This window comes from Anomaloglossus baeobatrachus, chromosome 6, assembly GCF_048569485.1.
Source record: "Anomaloglossus baeobatrachus isolate aAnoBae1 chromosome 6, aAnoBae1.hap1, whole genome shotgun sequence".
Lineage (NCBI taxonomy): Eukaryota > Metazoa > Chordata > Amphibia > Anura > Aromobatidae > Anomaloglossus > Anomaloglossus baeobatrachus.
Genome location: NC_134358.1, coordinates 541,225,555 through 541,242,129, shown reverse-complemented (window position 1 = coordinate 541,242,129; position 16,575 = coordinate 541,225,555). Strand labels below are relative to the sequence as shown.

General features: G+C 51.7%; 1 protein-coding gene across 3 annotated transcripts in view; it reads left to right on the top strand.

Annotated features, from left to right (window-relative positions):
* CROT (carnitine O-octanoyltransferase) overlaps positions 1-16,575 on the top strand; it is a 150,526-nt gene that overhangs the window by 29,168 nt on the left and 104,783 nt on the right. For all 3 annotated transcript variants that reach the window (XM_075315616.1, XM_075315617.1, XM_075315618.1), the window contains exons 2-3: positions 7,483-7,617; positions 12,775-12,899. In XM_075315616.1, the coding sequence (XP_075171731.1) occupies positions 7,503-7,617; positions 12,775-12,899 (240 nt within the window). In that variant the 5' untranslated portion in view covers positions 7,483-7,502. The remainder of the gene's footprint in view (positions 1-7,482; positions 7,618-12,774; positions 12,900-16,575) is intronic.

The following is a 16,575-nucleotide window of genomic DNA, read 5'->3' as shown; positions in this document are numbered from 1 at the left end:
ACATTTAATACGGTGGCTCACTAATTTTGTGGCCCAATGTGTTTGTTTGTTTAACATGTTTTAACTTTTTTCTTGTTTTGTGTTTTCCCCTATTTTTATTTCTGCTATTTAGCACAGATTTCTCATCTGGGTCTTCAAATATGATCTTTTTCGACACATTTCAAATTTCCATGTATATACGGACCCCTGGAACCGGATTATGCAGCTGTATTGTTACTATGATTTGTTGTCTTTATCTATGATTCATGACTGTATATCAGCCTGTGCATCTGGTTCTTTGTGCTCCGTGATCTTGTTAGATCTCTATTCTTCATTTACATACGGACCCCTGGAACCAGATTATGCAGCTGTATTGTCATATTATCTTATGAATTGTGGTCTTTATCTATGATCTATGATCTGATATCAGTTTGTGTACCTGGTTCGCTCTGCTCCGTGCCGCACTGAAGTGCGCTTGCGCATTTCTCGCCGCCGACCCGGCTTTCCGCTTCTTTTCTTGCTCTGTTGGACACATATGGCCTGAGTGATAGAGATTTGATTTCTCCTTTTTAGCCGTGCAGCCCCCCAGGTGCTATTGCCTTTTACATCATTGTCTCCTCTTGTGCCTGTTTTATATTTGATACTATTTGTTCAATAACTTGTTAATAAATTTTGATACCTTTTGAAGCATATTTACTCTGTTCTCCTGGTTTTGATGTACTCTAAGAGTAGCTCTGAAGTGAGGTGGTGATTTTGCATGACCCACCCCATTTCTTTGTTTGCATGGATTTTTGTAATCTATGTATATGTATATGTGTATATATATATATATATCTCTTTCTCTGCTGCGGAATTAATGAGCATATCACTTCTTCTTTCTTTCTCGTTCCTATGGGAGACCCAGACATTGGGTGTATAGCTTCTGCCTCCGGAGGACACACAAAGTACTACACTCAAAAGTGTAGCTCCTCCCTCTGAGCTTATACACCCCCTGGAGAACCAGATCTAGCCAGTTTATCGCTTTGTGTTCAGGAGGCATACATCCACACATGCATTCTCATCTGATTTTTCATTTTTGGAAAGAGTTTGAAGAAAAGCGGGTCCAAGCCCTGGACCCCCGGCATGTCCCTTCTCACCCCACTGTGTCGGCGGTGCTGTTAAGGTTGATTCCAAGGCTGGAGCCTTACATGCCGTGCTCCTTCACCATCCCTCCGGGGCTCTGGCTTGAAGTGGGAGCCAGCACGGTTTTCCATGCTTGGCATGAGACCGGTCTCCGTCCGCAGCCCTTCAGGATCCTGCTGGCCGGAGCACTCACCCCCAGGGACCTGGAACCCTGCTTCTCAGCAAGCTAAGTACCTGAGACGTTTAGATATGGGGGTCCCTTGTACTTTATTGTTGTGGGAGAGTGTGCTGAGTGATTTTTGTGACATTTCCGGCGGGTTCTCTGGTTGTCGCCTGAGAACCGCGCCGATGGTGCCTGCGCGCCGGCCGCACCGCTCAAATTTAGGCCCCGGCTTCGCCGGAGGCCTACTTTCGGTTTCACTGCCCTCGCATGTCATTCATGCAGAGGGCCAGTGCGGCTCCGCCCAGCGGCCGTTTCACAAAGGGGAAAGACTCTCCTCACTGAGTACATGTCTCCTCCCCTGTGAGTCTCTTTGGCCCTCCAGATCCCGCTCTCAGAGTGAGTCCCGCCCCCTCTCTTCACTCCGGTGGCCATTTTCTCAGCGTTTTCCCCGCGAGCACCACTGGTCTGCAGCATCCCTGCTGAGGTGCTTGGGTGTCCGGGCTTCGGGATCTGGAGGGCACACAAACCGCTCCAGCGGTCTGGTAAGCCACAACCTCTGGTTGTGGACCTTCTGTATATACTCTCTGGGGGTCATTCTGGCAGAGCCCCCACTCCAGCAGCATGTCTCACACGAGGAGCAAGGCTCCAAAGCTGTATTCAGTATGCACTGCATGTAAGCTCCTACTGCCTGAACAGAGCACCGATCCCCATTGTGATGCCTGCTCTAACCTGACGATGCCTCAGCCTGGAATCGTACCCCCAGGGGTCTCTCCGGCTGCTCCGGCTCCTGTGGCTGAACCCCCGGCTTGGGTAGAATCCTTAACTAGGTCTATCTCCCAGTCTTTTGCCGACTCCATGGGACAGCTGTCCAGGACTTTGCTGAACATGCATCAGCCCCCTTCACAGGGTGCCTCTGCTGCTAGGGCTCTCTCAGCGGAGCTCACAGAGGATTCATCTTCTGGTCCCAGACCCCGTCCTCCCAAGAGGAGACGCAGGGTTCCCTCTCCTTCCTCGTCCCGCGGCTCTGATTCAGGAGCTGACTCGCGGGATGAGGAGGATGCCTTTACAGGGGGCTCGGAGGCTAACTCCATGTGCCCCATTGATCTGTCCGAAACCGACTCAGATGTTAGTGATTTGATTGCGTCCATTAATTCTGTACTGGATCTCCATCCGCCAGTATCAGAGGAGCAACCCTCTCTGGCAGAAAAGCACCAGTTTACTTCGCCTAAGAGGACAAAGAGTGTGTTCTTTAACCACTCCAGTTTTCAGGCCGCTGTGACCAAGCCTAGGGCTTGTCCTGACAAACGCTTCCCAAAGCGCGGTTCTGATGACCATTTTCCCTTTCCACCTGAGGTGGTCAAGGAGTGGGCTCATTCACCAAAGGTGGACCCCCCAGGGTCTAGACTCTCAGCCCGGACCGTTGTATCAGTGGCTGATGGCACCTCTCTTAAAGATTCCACTGACCGCCAGGTCGACCTTCTGGCCAAATCTGTATATGAGGCGGCAGGGTCCTCGTTCTCCCCAACCGTTGCAGCAGTGTGGGCTCTCAAAGCCATCTCTGCTTCTCTGGAGGAGATGCAATCCCTCACTAGGGAATCTATGCCTGAGATGGTTTCCTTCTCTTCCCAAGCTTCCGCTTTTTCATCCTATGCCATGTCTGCCATGCTGGAGGCTTCTCACCGCACTGCGGTGGCTTCGGCTAATTCCCTCACTATCCGCAGCATCCTGTGGCTTCGAGAGTGGAAGGCAGATGCTTCCTCAAAGAAGTTCCTTGCTGGACTCCCTTTTGCTGGGTCCAGGCTGTTCGGTGAACAGCTGGAGGAAATTATTAAGGAGGCTACTGGCGGGAAGAGTACTTCCATGCCACAAACCAAAACCAGGAAACCTGTCCAGGGTAGGAACCAGTCGAGGTTTCGTTCCTTTCGTTCCTCCAACTGGTCGTCCTCTAAGCCCTCGGCCTCGTCCACTAACTCTGCCAAGGACCAAAAATCCAGCTGGCGCACAAAAGCGCGTCCACAGAAGACCACAGGAGCTGCTGCCACTAAGGCAGCCTCCTCTTGACTATCTGTCCGCGCCAGCAACGTCCTTAGTTGGTGGCAGGCTCTCCCACTTTGGCGATGGGTGGTTTCAACACGTCTCCGATCAGTGGGTGCGGGATATAATCTCCCACGGCTACAGGATAGAATTCTCTTCCAGCCCGCCAAACAGATTTTTTCTGTCAACTCCCCCCTGCTCCAAGGCCGCCGCCTTCTCTCAGGCCGTGGCATCCCTGCAGGCCAACGGAGTAATTGTACCGGTTCCCGCCCGGGAACGGTTCCGAGGTTTCTACTCAAATCTCTTCCTAGTCCCCAAGAAGGACTGTTTCTTCCGGCCCATCCTGGATCTCAAGCTTCTCAACAAGCATGTTCAGGTGCGGCATTTTCGCATGGAATCTCTGCGGTCAGTCATTGCATCAATGACCCAAGGGGATTTCCTGGCATCCATCGACATCAGAGATGCCTATCTGCATGTGCCAATTGCAGTTTCACACCAGCGTTGGCCAAGTTTTGCAATCTGAGAGGAACATTTCCAATTCGTGGTTCTCCCCTTCGGGTTAGCCACGGCCCCTCGAGTATTCACCGATGGTTGCGGTTCTGCACCTACAGGGGTTGGCAGTGATTCCTTACCTGGACGACCTTCTAGTCAAGGCTTCATCCAGCGCGGACTGTCAGCGGAGTGTCTCGCTCACTCTTGCCACTCTAGCCCAATTCGGTTGGATTGTCAACCTTCCCAAATCCACTCTGACTCCGACTCAGTGTCTCACGTACCTAGGGATGCAGTTCGAGACTCTGCCGGCACTTGTGAAGTTGCCCTTAGTCAAACAGCAGTCCCTCCAACTGGCGGTGCGCTCTCTGCTGAGGCCCCGCCGTTATTCCATCAGGCACCTGATGCAGGTGCTGGGTCAGATGGTGGCGTCAATGGAGGCTGTTCCCTTTGCCCAGTTCCATCTGCGTCCCCTGCAGCTGGACATTCTCCGCTGTTGGGACAAGCTGCCTTCCTCCTTGCATAGGTTGGTGGCTCTGTCGCCACAGACCAGGAGCTCTCTTCAGTGGTGGCTTCGGCCTCTCTCTCTGTCTCAGGGGCGCTCATTCCTGACTCCGTCCTGGGTGATTCTCACCACGGATGCCAGCCTTTCCAGCTGGGGAGCGGTATGTCTCCACCACCGAGCGCAGGGCACTTGGACTCCGTCCGAGTCAGCCCTTTCAATCAATGTGCTGGAAACCAGAGCTGTGCTTCTAGCTCTCCTAGCCTTTCACCACCTGTTGGCGGGCAAGCACATCCGAGTCCAGTCAGACAACGCGACAGCGGTTGCCTACATCAATCACCAAGGCGGGACACGCAGCCGCCTGGCAATGTTGGAGGTTCAACGCATCCTTCAATGGACGGAGGACTCCAAGTCCACCATATCCGCAGTCCACATCCCAGGCGTGGAAAACTGGGAAGCAGATTATCTCAGCCGTCAAACCGAGAAAAGTGGTGAGTGGTCCCTGCATCCGACAGTGTTTCAGTCAATCTGCCGCAAGTGGGGCACTCCGGACGTGGACCTAATGGCATCCCGTCACAACAACAAGGTTCCGGTTTACGTAGCTCGCTCCCACGATCCTCAGGCCTTCGCCGCGGACGCTCTGGTTCAGGACTGGTCCCAGTTTTGTCTGTCCAACGTGTTTCCCCCTCTAGCTCTCTTGCCCAGAGTTCTGCGCAAGATCAGAATGGAGGGCAGTCGAGTCATTCTCATTGCTCCGGACTTGCCCAGGCGAGCTTGGAACCCAGACCTGCACCATCTGTCCGTAGAGGTGCCGTGGCATCTCCCGGACCATCCAGACCTTCTCTCACAAGGTCCGTTCTTCCGCCAGAATTCTGCGGCTCTCAGATTGACGGCGTGGCTCTTGAGTCCTGGTTCTTGACAGCTTCTGGTATCCCCCTGAAGTCATCTCCACGATGACTCGGGCCCGCAAGTCTTCCTCTGCCAAAATCTATCACAGGACTTGGAAAATGTTCCTGTCCTGGTGTCGCTCTTCTGGCCGTTCTCCTTGGCCTTTTTCCTTGCCGACCCTTCTGTCTTTTCTACAGTCCGGTCTGCAGCTGGGACTGTCCCTCAACTCTCTCAAGGGACAAGTCTCAGCTCTGTCAGTACTGTTCCAGCGGCGTGTCGCCCGGCTGGCTCAGGTCCGCACCTTCATGCAAGGTGCGTCTCACATCATTCCGCCTTACCGGTGGCCCTTGGATCCCTGGGACCTCAATTTGGTTCTCACGGCTTTGCAGAAACCCCCCTTTGAACCTCTTAGGGAGGTTTCTTTGTTTCGTCTTTCACAGAAAGTGGTCGTTCTAGTGGCCATAACTTCCCTCAGGAGAGTCTCTGATTTAGCTGCGCTCTCTTCGGAGTCACCTTTTTTGGTCTTTCATCAAGACAAGGTGGTTCTCCGTCCGACTCCGGACTTTCTCCCTAAGGTGGTTTCTCCTTTCCACCTCAACCAGGACATTACCATTCCTTCCTTTTGTCCGGCTCCTGTTCATCGCTTTGAGAAAGCGTTGCATACTCTGTATCTGGTGTGGTCGCTCCGGATCTATGTGTCTCGCACCGCTGCTCTTAGGCGGTGCACCTCTCTCTTTTTGTGCTAACCACAGGTCGGCGTAAGGGCCTCCCTGCTTCTAAGCCGACCTTAGCCCGTTGGATTAGGTCGACAATTTCGGATGCCTACCTGGGTTCTCAGGTGCCTCCCCCGCCGGGGATCAAGGCACACTCGACCAGAGCTGTCGGTGCCTCTTGGGCTTTCAGGCACCAGGCTACGGCTCAGCAAGTCTGTCAGGCTGCCACTTGGACTAGCCTGCATACCTTTTCCAAGCACTACCAAGTGCATGCTCATGCTTCGGCAGATGCGAGCTTGGGCAGACGCATCCTTCAGGCGGCTGTCGCCCACTTGTGAAGTTAGGCTCCGCCTACTTCCCAGTTTTTCTGTTTATTCCCACCCATGGACTGCTTTGAGACGTCCCAATGTCTGGGTCTCCCATAGGAACGATAAAGAAAAAGAGAATTTTGTTTACTTACTGTAAATTCTTTTTCTTATAGTTCCGTATTGGGAGAACCAGCACCCTCCCTGTTGCCTGTTGGCAGTTTCTTGTTCCGCGTGTTATCACCGGCTGTTGTTGTAGACAGAGTCTCCGGTTGTTCCGGTTCTTGCCCTGTTTTTACTTGTGGGTGGCTATTCTCCTTCAGCTTTTGCACTAAACTGGCTAGATCTGGTTCTCCAGGGGGTGTATAAGCTCAGAGGGAGGAGCTACACTTTTTAGTGTAGTACTTTGTGACCTCCGGAGGCAGAAGCTATACACCCATGGTCTGGGTCTCCCAATATGGAACTATAAGAAAAAGAATTTACGGTAAGTAAACAAAATTCTCTTTTTTCTGCAGGTACCTGCGTTTTTTGCCATAGATAATGGTAAAAATCTACGGGGACCAACTTGTGGCAAAAACGCGGGTGCGGTTTTACCACGTTTTTTTTGCTGCTGGTGCAGGATTCTTTCAAAGGGTCAGTTTTTTTTTTGTTCTTTTTTTTTTTTTTTCTTAAAGTCACTTTCTAGTGCGCACATGGCCTGAAAGTTCTGCAGAATGTTTAGGTAGGTCCAAAGCCCCGATAAATCTATTTAATTCAAGCTGTGTGGGAAATAAAAAGCTGTGGCTCGTTGGACCTATAGAATCAGTATTTGTCAAAAATATGTATGTGATGGAATTATTTTTTCAATATTTTTATTTTTTTATTTTTTTTTTACCAAAAGTGTATAAAAATCACCATTGCTTATCAAACAATGTTACCCTTGTAGACCTACGTAATTTTTGCAATCGGGTTTCAGTTAAAGTTTTGTACCATGTGCCATCTGCAGCCTCTGTGTTACACTGTGCATTAAGCTGCAGGATGAGTAATATGAGAGCCCATCAGTGAGCTCATTTACGTTGTAACCCTGTGATCTGTCTTGTTCTGAGCTCCTCTCAGCTGATCTATGACCACAGACCACATCAGCGTTGAACGTGCCTGGTAACAAACTGTATAAGCCAAAAGGTGCAACATTTTTAATAATGCCCAATTGCAAAAATGGTTTTAAGCCTCAAATGCAGGCACACGAAAAAGTCAAAACCTTATATCGCAGTGTAACCCAAGTCATTTATCCTTTATCTTTCCCTGCAGATGACTGACTCCTGATCATCATGGAGAATCACGTGTTTGGGGCTGTAGAAGAGAGAACGTTTCAGTACCAGGACTCGCTCCCTCCTCTCCCTGTTCCTTCCTTGCAAGACTCCTTGTCGAAGTACTGTGACTCAGGTAGTGTATGTGTAAGACATCTGCGTTTTCTTAACATGGGCTCAGAAATGTTTTTTAAAGGGAACCTGTCATCAGATTTTCGAGTTAGAAACCAAAACTAGCACCTTAAGCAGCGCCTGTGCTGCATTCTATAAAGTTGCATGTTACCCCCTGATTCCCCCTGTACACCCCATAAATAACAGTTTTATAAAATCTCCCGCCTTGTATGCTAATCGTTGGGTCTTGTCGGATGGTGTCCTATTTTGTGGCTCTTGTCCCTCCTTTCGGCGCTGATCGCTGTCCTCGTTTGATAGACGTGGATGAGTCCTCCGGTGCCATCCAAGTAGCTGGATAAAATATTGTGCCTGAGCAGAAAAATTGCTGGCTTCCGCAAATGCACTTCTCTTTGTCCTATTGCGGGCAGAGCCAAAAAAAGTTGTTGCACCTGCTTGAGCCCGCAATATTTCCGCGTAGGCATGAGATTTTGCCCAGCTACATGGATGACACAGGTGATGTCCTTCACATCGCTGGACAAAGTATTGTACCTGCGCAGAGAACTCGTTGGCTCGCGTAGGCGCACCAATGTTTTTGTCTCTGTCCGCGGTAGAGCGCGCCTGTGCGTGCCGGCAATGTCTCTGCGCAGGCGTGAGACTTTGCCCAACTACGTGGATGACACAAGTGATGTCAGCCACATCGCCGGGCAAAATCTTGTGTATGAGCAGAGAACTCGCCAGTTCGCACAGTCACACCAATGTTTTCGGCTTTGCCTGCAGTCGGTTAGAGTGGAGTGCGCCTGCGCGAGCCGGCAATGTCACTGTGCAGACGCGAGATTTTGCTCTGCTGTGTGGATGGCGCTAGAGGACAGTGATCAACGTAGAAAGTAGGTATAAGAGGCACAAAATAGGAAGCACATCGGACCGGACCAAATGATTAGCACACGTGGCGGAAGATTTTATAAAGGTATTTGTGGGGGGTCAGGGGTTAACGTGCACCTTTATAGAATGCAGCACAGGCGCTGCTTCAGGTGCTAGTTTTGGTTTACAACACAAAAATCTGGTGACGGGTTCCCTTTAATTCTTTTACTACCAGGAGAAATATTACAATTTTGTCAAAGCCCGAATTTATCATTATCACATCAGGAGTCGCGCATTTTCTGAATGCCGTCACCTTGTGAAAATACCAGGCAGCGCTTTACAGTCATGAGACAGTTATGCAATTCTGCAAAATGGTGTAATGTTCTTCTTTTTTTTTTTTTTTTTTTTTTTTATAATAAAAAAAAAAAAACGTATGAAATGTATGTTTGTCTCTAAAAGTCTCATCCAAAACACCGAAAAATAAGTTCAGGTTGTGCAGTGGTTTATTCATGCTACTTATGTCCAAACGCAAATGTCACCACATAATTACAGAATGAAATCAATCAAAATTGTTGTCTTTTTCTGCCAGTCAACAGGCGTGGTTATTTTATGTTATTGCTCATCTAATAAAAAAAAAATAGGCTGATTGTGAAAGGGCTGATAGTCTAAAGAAAAAAGTTCCTGTATCTTTGTTTGACTATGCAGGAGAGAAATGGGAGTAATGGGCTGTGATCGGAAAGAAGGGTGATAACTTGAAGAAAAGTATTTTTCCTTGTTTGCATAGGGGAAAAATATGGGAAAATAGTCTCTGTCCATTCCCTCAGCTCATTGGAAGATGTGCTAAAGAAGGCATTACTGTAACAGTCTGTGATCAGAAAGAAGGGTGATAACATGAAGAAAAGTTCCTGTATCTTTCCTTGTCTGCATAGAGGGAAAGATTGGGAAAACAGTCTGTCTATTCCTTCAACTCGTTGGAAGATGTACTAAAGAAGGCATGTAACAGGTTATAAATAAATAAATCTTTATTTTTATATAGCGCTAACATCTTCCGCAGCGCTTTAAATACATCAGGAACACAGTCCCCATCGGGACTCACAATCAAGAGTCCCTATCTGTGTGTTTTTGGAGTGTGGGAGGAAACCGGAGTACTCGGAGGAAACCCACGCAAACACGGGGAGAACATACAAACTCCTTTGCAGATGGTGTCCTTGGTGGGATTCGAACCCAGGACCCCAGCGCTGCAAGACTGCAGTGCTAACCACTGAGCCACCGTGCCGCCCCAGGTTGTCAGGCGTAAGAAGGGTGATAACCTGAAGAAAAGTCCCTGAATCTTTTCTTGGCTTTACAGGGGACTGATGACCGTAACAGCCAAGCAGTGATTATAAGAGGGATAGTAACATAAAAGAAGTTTCTATCCAACCCCTCAGGTCACTGGAAGTTGTGCTAAGGGAAGGATGACTGTAACAGGCTGTTGGGAAAGCAGGGTGATAATAGCCAAGCAGGGATTATTAGAGAGATGACAACATGAAGAAAAGTTCCTGTAGTGCTGCATAGAGGCAGATATGCCACTATGCATCACTTACGGCTCATTTGACTGCCAAAATCTCCAATTTCACTGTGGCTTCCATTGTAGAGGGAATATATGTGGCGCCCTGGGCAAGCCAGGACGTCACAGGTACTGCAATAACACACCCCACACCCCGGCTAGGCACATCAAAGCCAGACAAAAATCCTTGTTGCCTCCCTCCAGGGGCTGATGTCCACACCAGGGGGTGGAGCCAGGCGGTTGGCCCCACCCACCGAGGAGTTCACAGTCCTGGATGCGGGAAAAGGAAGGGAGAGAGAAGAGTTCAGTTTGGTGAGTGGAAGAGTGAGGTGGTAGTGGAGCAGACTGACCGTGTCCGGGTGCGTGGCCCGGGCACATACAGCAAGGTTGGCAGACGGTGGTGACCGTCTGCAGGAGGGGCTGATTGACGTGAAGCGTAAGGACTGGAGACGGGCGGTGGCCCGCCGGTACTGGATCGGGGAGCGAAGAGAAGCCAGCACCATTCGGCAGGGCCTACGGACCCCGACCAGGCTTTTAGTCGCCGTAAAACCGGTCAAATCCGTTAGCTAAGGGAACCTCCGGGGTTTCCCAGCAGTCAAGACCCGATTTGAAGGCAACCGCTCAAACCGTGAAGGGAAATAGTCACCGCCAAGGCTACAGTTCCCAGGCCCAGAGCCTGCGGGCAAAAGGGGCTCCCTCAGCATCCATCCAAGCTGGGAAGCCACCCGAACCGAGAACATTAACACAGGTGCAGGGAAAGGCAGTCACCGCCAACCTACCGGGAGAAGAACCACCGCAGCAGTCTGTGGGACCAGTCCATCCAGCTGTTTGTTTTACCGGAGACTTTGCATTCATCATTGGCTGAGTGAGTACCACTGTGCCGTGCGGCACCGCGCTGCCCCCGCGACCCTGCACCTCACCAGGCCCCGTAACCCACCTGCCATTCCTCCCTCACCGGGTCCCGGGACCACCAACCCCCCTACCCACGGAGGGGAAGAACAACATCCAAGCTGCTCCCTGTCATCGCTCCCGGGATCCCCGTCCAGAGCAGCGGTGGTGTCACAACCTCACCCCAACCGGTACCACAATAAATCCCCCAAACCATTCCCCTTTTCACTCACGGGCGAGGAGCGCCGCTCGAGTCCCCGGGATCCGGCCCACCGCTCGAGCCACCGACCGAGCAGCAAGCGAAGCAGCAGCAGTGCCGGACCCGAGCGTGGTGAACGCAGCGTCCCCTCCCCGCCCACGACATATATGTCCAAATTTTTCTTTCCCGAAGATATCCAGTAATCTCCAGGAGTCTAATTGTGGTGCCCCTGAGGGTCCAGTCGCCACATTGGTACTGCACCTCAGCCAGAGGTGGGGTATCTCATTCACTGGTAAGGAGGTGGTCACAGGTCGATGTTCACACATACACTTTTAGTATAGCTACACCACCTCAGGCCATGGTTAGGGTGAGATTGCTCCTCACGGAGAGCACAGTCCCGGAGCCAGTCTGGGGGTGGAGTAGGTAGTGTAGGGAAACCTGAACACCTTAGAACGGAGTGTGAGGAGTTGGGAAGAAGTGGAGGAGGGAGGTCCTGGGGAGCGGAGCCGGAGGAGGGAGGTCCTGGGGAGCGGAGCCGGAGGAGGGAGGTCCTGGGGAGCGGAGCCGGAGGAGGGAGGTCCTGGGGAGCGGAGCCGGAGGAGGGAGGTCCTGGGGAGCGGAGCCGGAGGAGGGAGGTCCTGGGGAGCGGAGCCGGAGGAGGGAGGTCCTGGGGAGCGGAGCCGGAGGAGGGAGGTCCTGAGGAAGAAGGGGTCCTAGAGCCCCGGGAAGTGAGAGATGCACCCGTGGGCTCGCATCCACAGCAGACACCGGTGTGGAGGGACTAGGCCGCAAAGGGGACCGGCCCCTAGACTAGTGGAGAACTAGAAGGCTCAGCTAGCGAAAGCGGAAGCTGAGGTAACTGCATGTGCCGAAGCCACCACCGCACACAAACCGCTGAAAAGGTGACCATAGAGGGCCAAGGGAACAAGGGCAGAAAAGCCTCCCCGCCAGGACCCGCGGTCACCGGCTCAGGGCACTGTGTGTGAGACTGTAGGACAGGAGGCCGAAGCCAGGGTAGGAAGACGACCAGGAAAGGGACACTGGTCTTGTGCCTCCAAATTACCTGGGGATCGGCTGGATCCCATCACTGCAGAACTCTGCAGTCCAAGGGCAGCATTTGACCGGCCGGCTGTGAAAATCTGGAACTGACAACTGTGAGTAAAGAGCTAATGACTGCATCCTGCTGTGTCCTGGAGCTAGCTCTACCTGTGGGGAGCTGTACCATCCTAGCTGCGTCACCATCTGCCCCAGCGGTCCCATCCAGCAGTGTCGGCCATACATTGCCGAATACCACAGGTGGCGTCACAAATTAGCATTTATTTCTATATCTTTAAACGACACCGCCAGGGTCACGGAGTGGGGCCCTGCTGCTGTGACCTCCCAGAGAGAACTGGCCCGGGTCCGAGTAGCCCCTTGGACGGCCCTGGTGGGGCGCGTCATCATCATCATCATTCAGCCGATTTTCCTTTTTTTTTTTTTTTTCTTCAGCTAAGTGTATGTATATTTGTACTGATCCCGGAACATGTTGCTCCTGCAAGTTGCTGGTGTGAGTTGTGATCCCTACTGATCTGAATACATGAAAGAAGCCATACATATTATCTACGCCTTACATCATGAGCTGTTTTTATTTTTTAATGTGTTTTTTGTTTTGTGGTGTTTTTTTTTTTTTTTTTTTTTTTTTTTTTTTGCAGTAAAACCCTTTCTAAATGATGAAGAATACAAGAAGACTTGTAGGATCGTGAAAGACTTTGGAAATGGAATAGGCAAAGAACTTCACCAAAAGTTATTGGAAAGGGCAAGAACAAGGAAAAACTGGGTAGGTTCTCTGTCCTTTTTATTAAGTGCTTTCTCTTCTTAAAGGGGTGGTCTCATCTTACATAAAAAAAAATTCTTTCCTCAAGAACGTATTTTTTTCTTTATCGTTCCTATGGGAGACCCAGACCATGGGTGTTTAGCTTCTGCCTCCGGAGGACACACAAAGTACTACACTCAAAAGTGTAGCTCCTCCCTCTGAGCTTATACACCCCCTGGAGAACCAGATCTAGCCAGTTTATCGCTTTGTGTTCAGGAGGCATACATCCACACATGCATTCTCATCTGATTTGTTTGATTTTTGGAAAGAGTTTGAAGAAAAGCGGGTCCACGTCTGGACTCCCGGCATGTCCCTTCTCACCCTACTGTGTCGGCGGTGTTGTTAAGGTTGATTTCCAAGGCTGGAGCCTTACATGCCGCGCTCCTTCACCATCCCTCCTGGGCTCTGGCTTGAAGTGGGAGCCAGCACGGTCTCCATGCCTGGCAGGAGTCCGGTCTCCATCCACAGCCCCTTGAGGATCCTGTTGGACCAGAGCACTCATCCCCAGGGACCTGGCCCTGCGTCTCAGCAGCTAAGTACCTGAGACGTTTAAGTGTTGGGGGTCCCGATTCTTTATTGTATGGGGAGAGTATGCTGTATATGATTATTTCTTTGTCGCTCCATTGGGAGACCCAGACAATTGGGTGTATAGCTTCTGCCTCCCGAGGCCACACAAAGTATTACACTTTAAAAAGTGTAACCCCTCCCCTCTGCCTATACACCCTCCCGTGCATCACGAGCTCCTCAGTTTTATGCTTTGTGCAGGGGTGCAATCTCTTCTTCGGGGTCAGTCACACCCCTTGAGGCGCCTCATGCACTTCCTGGGGAAGATGGAGGCAGTGCCCTTCGCGCAATTCCACATGCGGCCACTCCAGTGGGACATTCTCCGCAAATGGGACAGGAGGTCGACTTCCCTCGACAGGAACGTCTCTCTTTCCCTTGCAACCAAGACGTCACTTCAGTGGTGGCTCCTTCCCAACTCTCTGTCGCGGGGAAAATCCTTCCTACCCCCCCCAACCTGGGCTGTGGTCACCACGGACGCGAGCCTGTCAGGGTGGGGGGCGGTTTTTCTCCACCACAGGGCTCAGGGAACCTGGACTCCGATAGAGTCATCCCTTCAGATCAATATTCTGGAGATCAGGGCAGTGTATCTAGCCCTATTGGCTTTTCATCGGTGGCTGGAGGGCAGGCAGATCCGTATCCAGTCGGACAACGCCACTGCCGTCGCATACATCAACCACCAAGGCGGCACTCGCAGTCGTCAAGCCTTCCAGGAAGTCCGACGGATTCTGCAGTGGGTGGAAGCCACAGCTTCCACCATCTCCGCAGTTCACATCCCGGGCGTAGAAAACTGGGAAGCAGATTTTCTCAGTCGTCAGGGCATGGACGCGGGGGAATGGTCTCTTCACCCAGACGTGTTTCGAGAGATCCGTCGCCGCTGGGGAACGCCGGACGTCGATCTCATGGCGTCACGGCACAACAATTTCTCCCTAAGGTGGTATCTCCTTTTCATCTCAATCAGGATATCTCCTTACCTTCATTTTGCCCTAATCCAGTTCACCAATGTGAAAAGGATTTGCACTCATTAGATCTGGTGAGAGCACTCCGGTTCTACGTGTCTCGCACGGCGCCCCTGCGCCGTTCAGATGCGCTCTTTGTCCTTGTCGCTGGCCAGCGTAAGGGTTCGCAGGCTTCCAAGTCAACCTTGGCTCGGTGGATCAAGGAACCGATTCTTGAAGCCTACCGTTCTTCTGGGCTTCCGCTTCCTTTGGGGCTGAAAGCCCATTCTACCAGAGCCGTGGGTGCATCCTGGGCATTGCGGCACCGGGCTACGGCTCAGCAGGTGTGTCAGGCAGCTACCTGGTCTAGTCTGCACACTTTCACGAAACACTATCAGGTGCATACCTATGCTTCGGCAGACGCCAGTCTAGGTAGGCGAGTCCTTCAGGCGGCGGTTGCCCACCTGTAAGAGGGGGTCGTCTTCGGCTCTTTTTTATCGAGGTATTCTTTTACCCACCCAGGGACTGCTTTTGGACGTCCCAATTGTCTGGGTCTCCCAATGGAGCGACAAAGAAGGGAATTTTGTTTACTTACCGTAAATTCCTTTTCGTCTAGCTCCTATTGGGAGACCCAGCACCCGCCCCTGTTCCCTTCGGGCTGTTGTTCTTTTGTGTACACATGTTGTTCATGTTGAATCGTTCTTTTGGTTCATGGTTTCAGTTCTCCGAACATCCTTCGGATTGAATTTACCTTAGACCAATTTATAAGTTTCCTCCTTCCTGCTTTTGCACCAAAACTGAGGAGCCAGTGATGCACGGGAGGGTGTATAGGCAGAGGGGAGGGGTTACACTTTTTAAAGTGTAATACTTTGTGTGGCCTCCGGAGGCAGAAGCTATACACCCAATTGTCTGGGTCTCCCAATAGGAGCTAGAAGAAAAGGAATTTACGGTAAGTAAACAAAATTCCCTTCTTTGCCTTTTCCGGCGGGTTCTCTAGCTTTTGCCTGAGAACCGCGCCGATGGTGCCTGCTTGTCGGCCTCGCCGCTTAAATTTAGGCCCCGGCTTCGCCGGAGGCCTAGTTTCGTTTTCCTGCCCTCGCATGTCACTCATGCAGAGGGACAGGCTCGGCTCCTCCCGGCGGTCGTTCTACACAGGGGAGGGACACTCCCCACTGCTGGGGCGTCCCTCCTCCCCTGCAGGTCTCTATAGCCCTCCAGTTCCCGCTCTCCTATAGGAACGCCCCCTAGTCCCGCCCCCTCTCCTCGCTCCGGCGGCCATTTCTCACGCAGAGTTCATTCTGCTCTGGGACATTCTGCACTCTGCATCTCTGCTGAGGGGCTGTGCACTGGGGGACCGGGCTTCGGGATCTGGAGGGCACACAACACCGCAACCAGCGGTCTGGTAAGCCACAGCCGGTCTCCGGTTGTGGACCTCTGTATATTCTCCCTGGGGTTCATTCTCTGCAAAGCCCCCACTCCAGCAGCATGTCTCAACAAGGAGCAAGGCTCCAAAGCTTTATTCAGTATGCACTGCATGTAAGCTCCTGCTGCCTGAGCCGAGCACTTATTCACACTGTGATGGTTGCTCTAACTTGGCGGTGCCACAGCCTGGAGTCTCACCCCCAGTGGTCTCTCAGGCTGCTTCTGCACCTGTGGCTGGCTGAACCCCCGGCCTGGGTAGAGTCCTTTTCTAGGTCCATATCCCAGTCATTTGCTGAGTCCATGGGACTTTTGTCCAGGACTTTGATGAATATGCATCAGCCCTCCTCACAGGGTGCCTCTAATACTCTTGACAGAGGATTCCTATCCTCTGACCTCCGTCCATCAGAGCTCACAGAGGATTCATCATCTGATCCCAGACCCCGTCCTTCTAAGAGAAGGCGCAGGGTTTCCTCCCCCTCCCCATCCCACGGCTCTGTCTCAAGAGCTGACTCTCAAGATGAGGAGGATGCCCTCACGGGTGGCTCGGAGGCTATGTATCCCATCGATTTCTCTGAGGGTGACTCAGATCTTAGTGACTTGATTGCTTCTATTAATTCTGTGCCGGATCTCAATCCGCCAGTCTCAGAGGAGCAACCCTCTTTGGCAGAAAAACATCAGTTTACCTCGCCTAAGAGAGTGAAGAGTGTGTTCTTTAACCA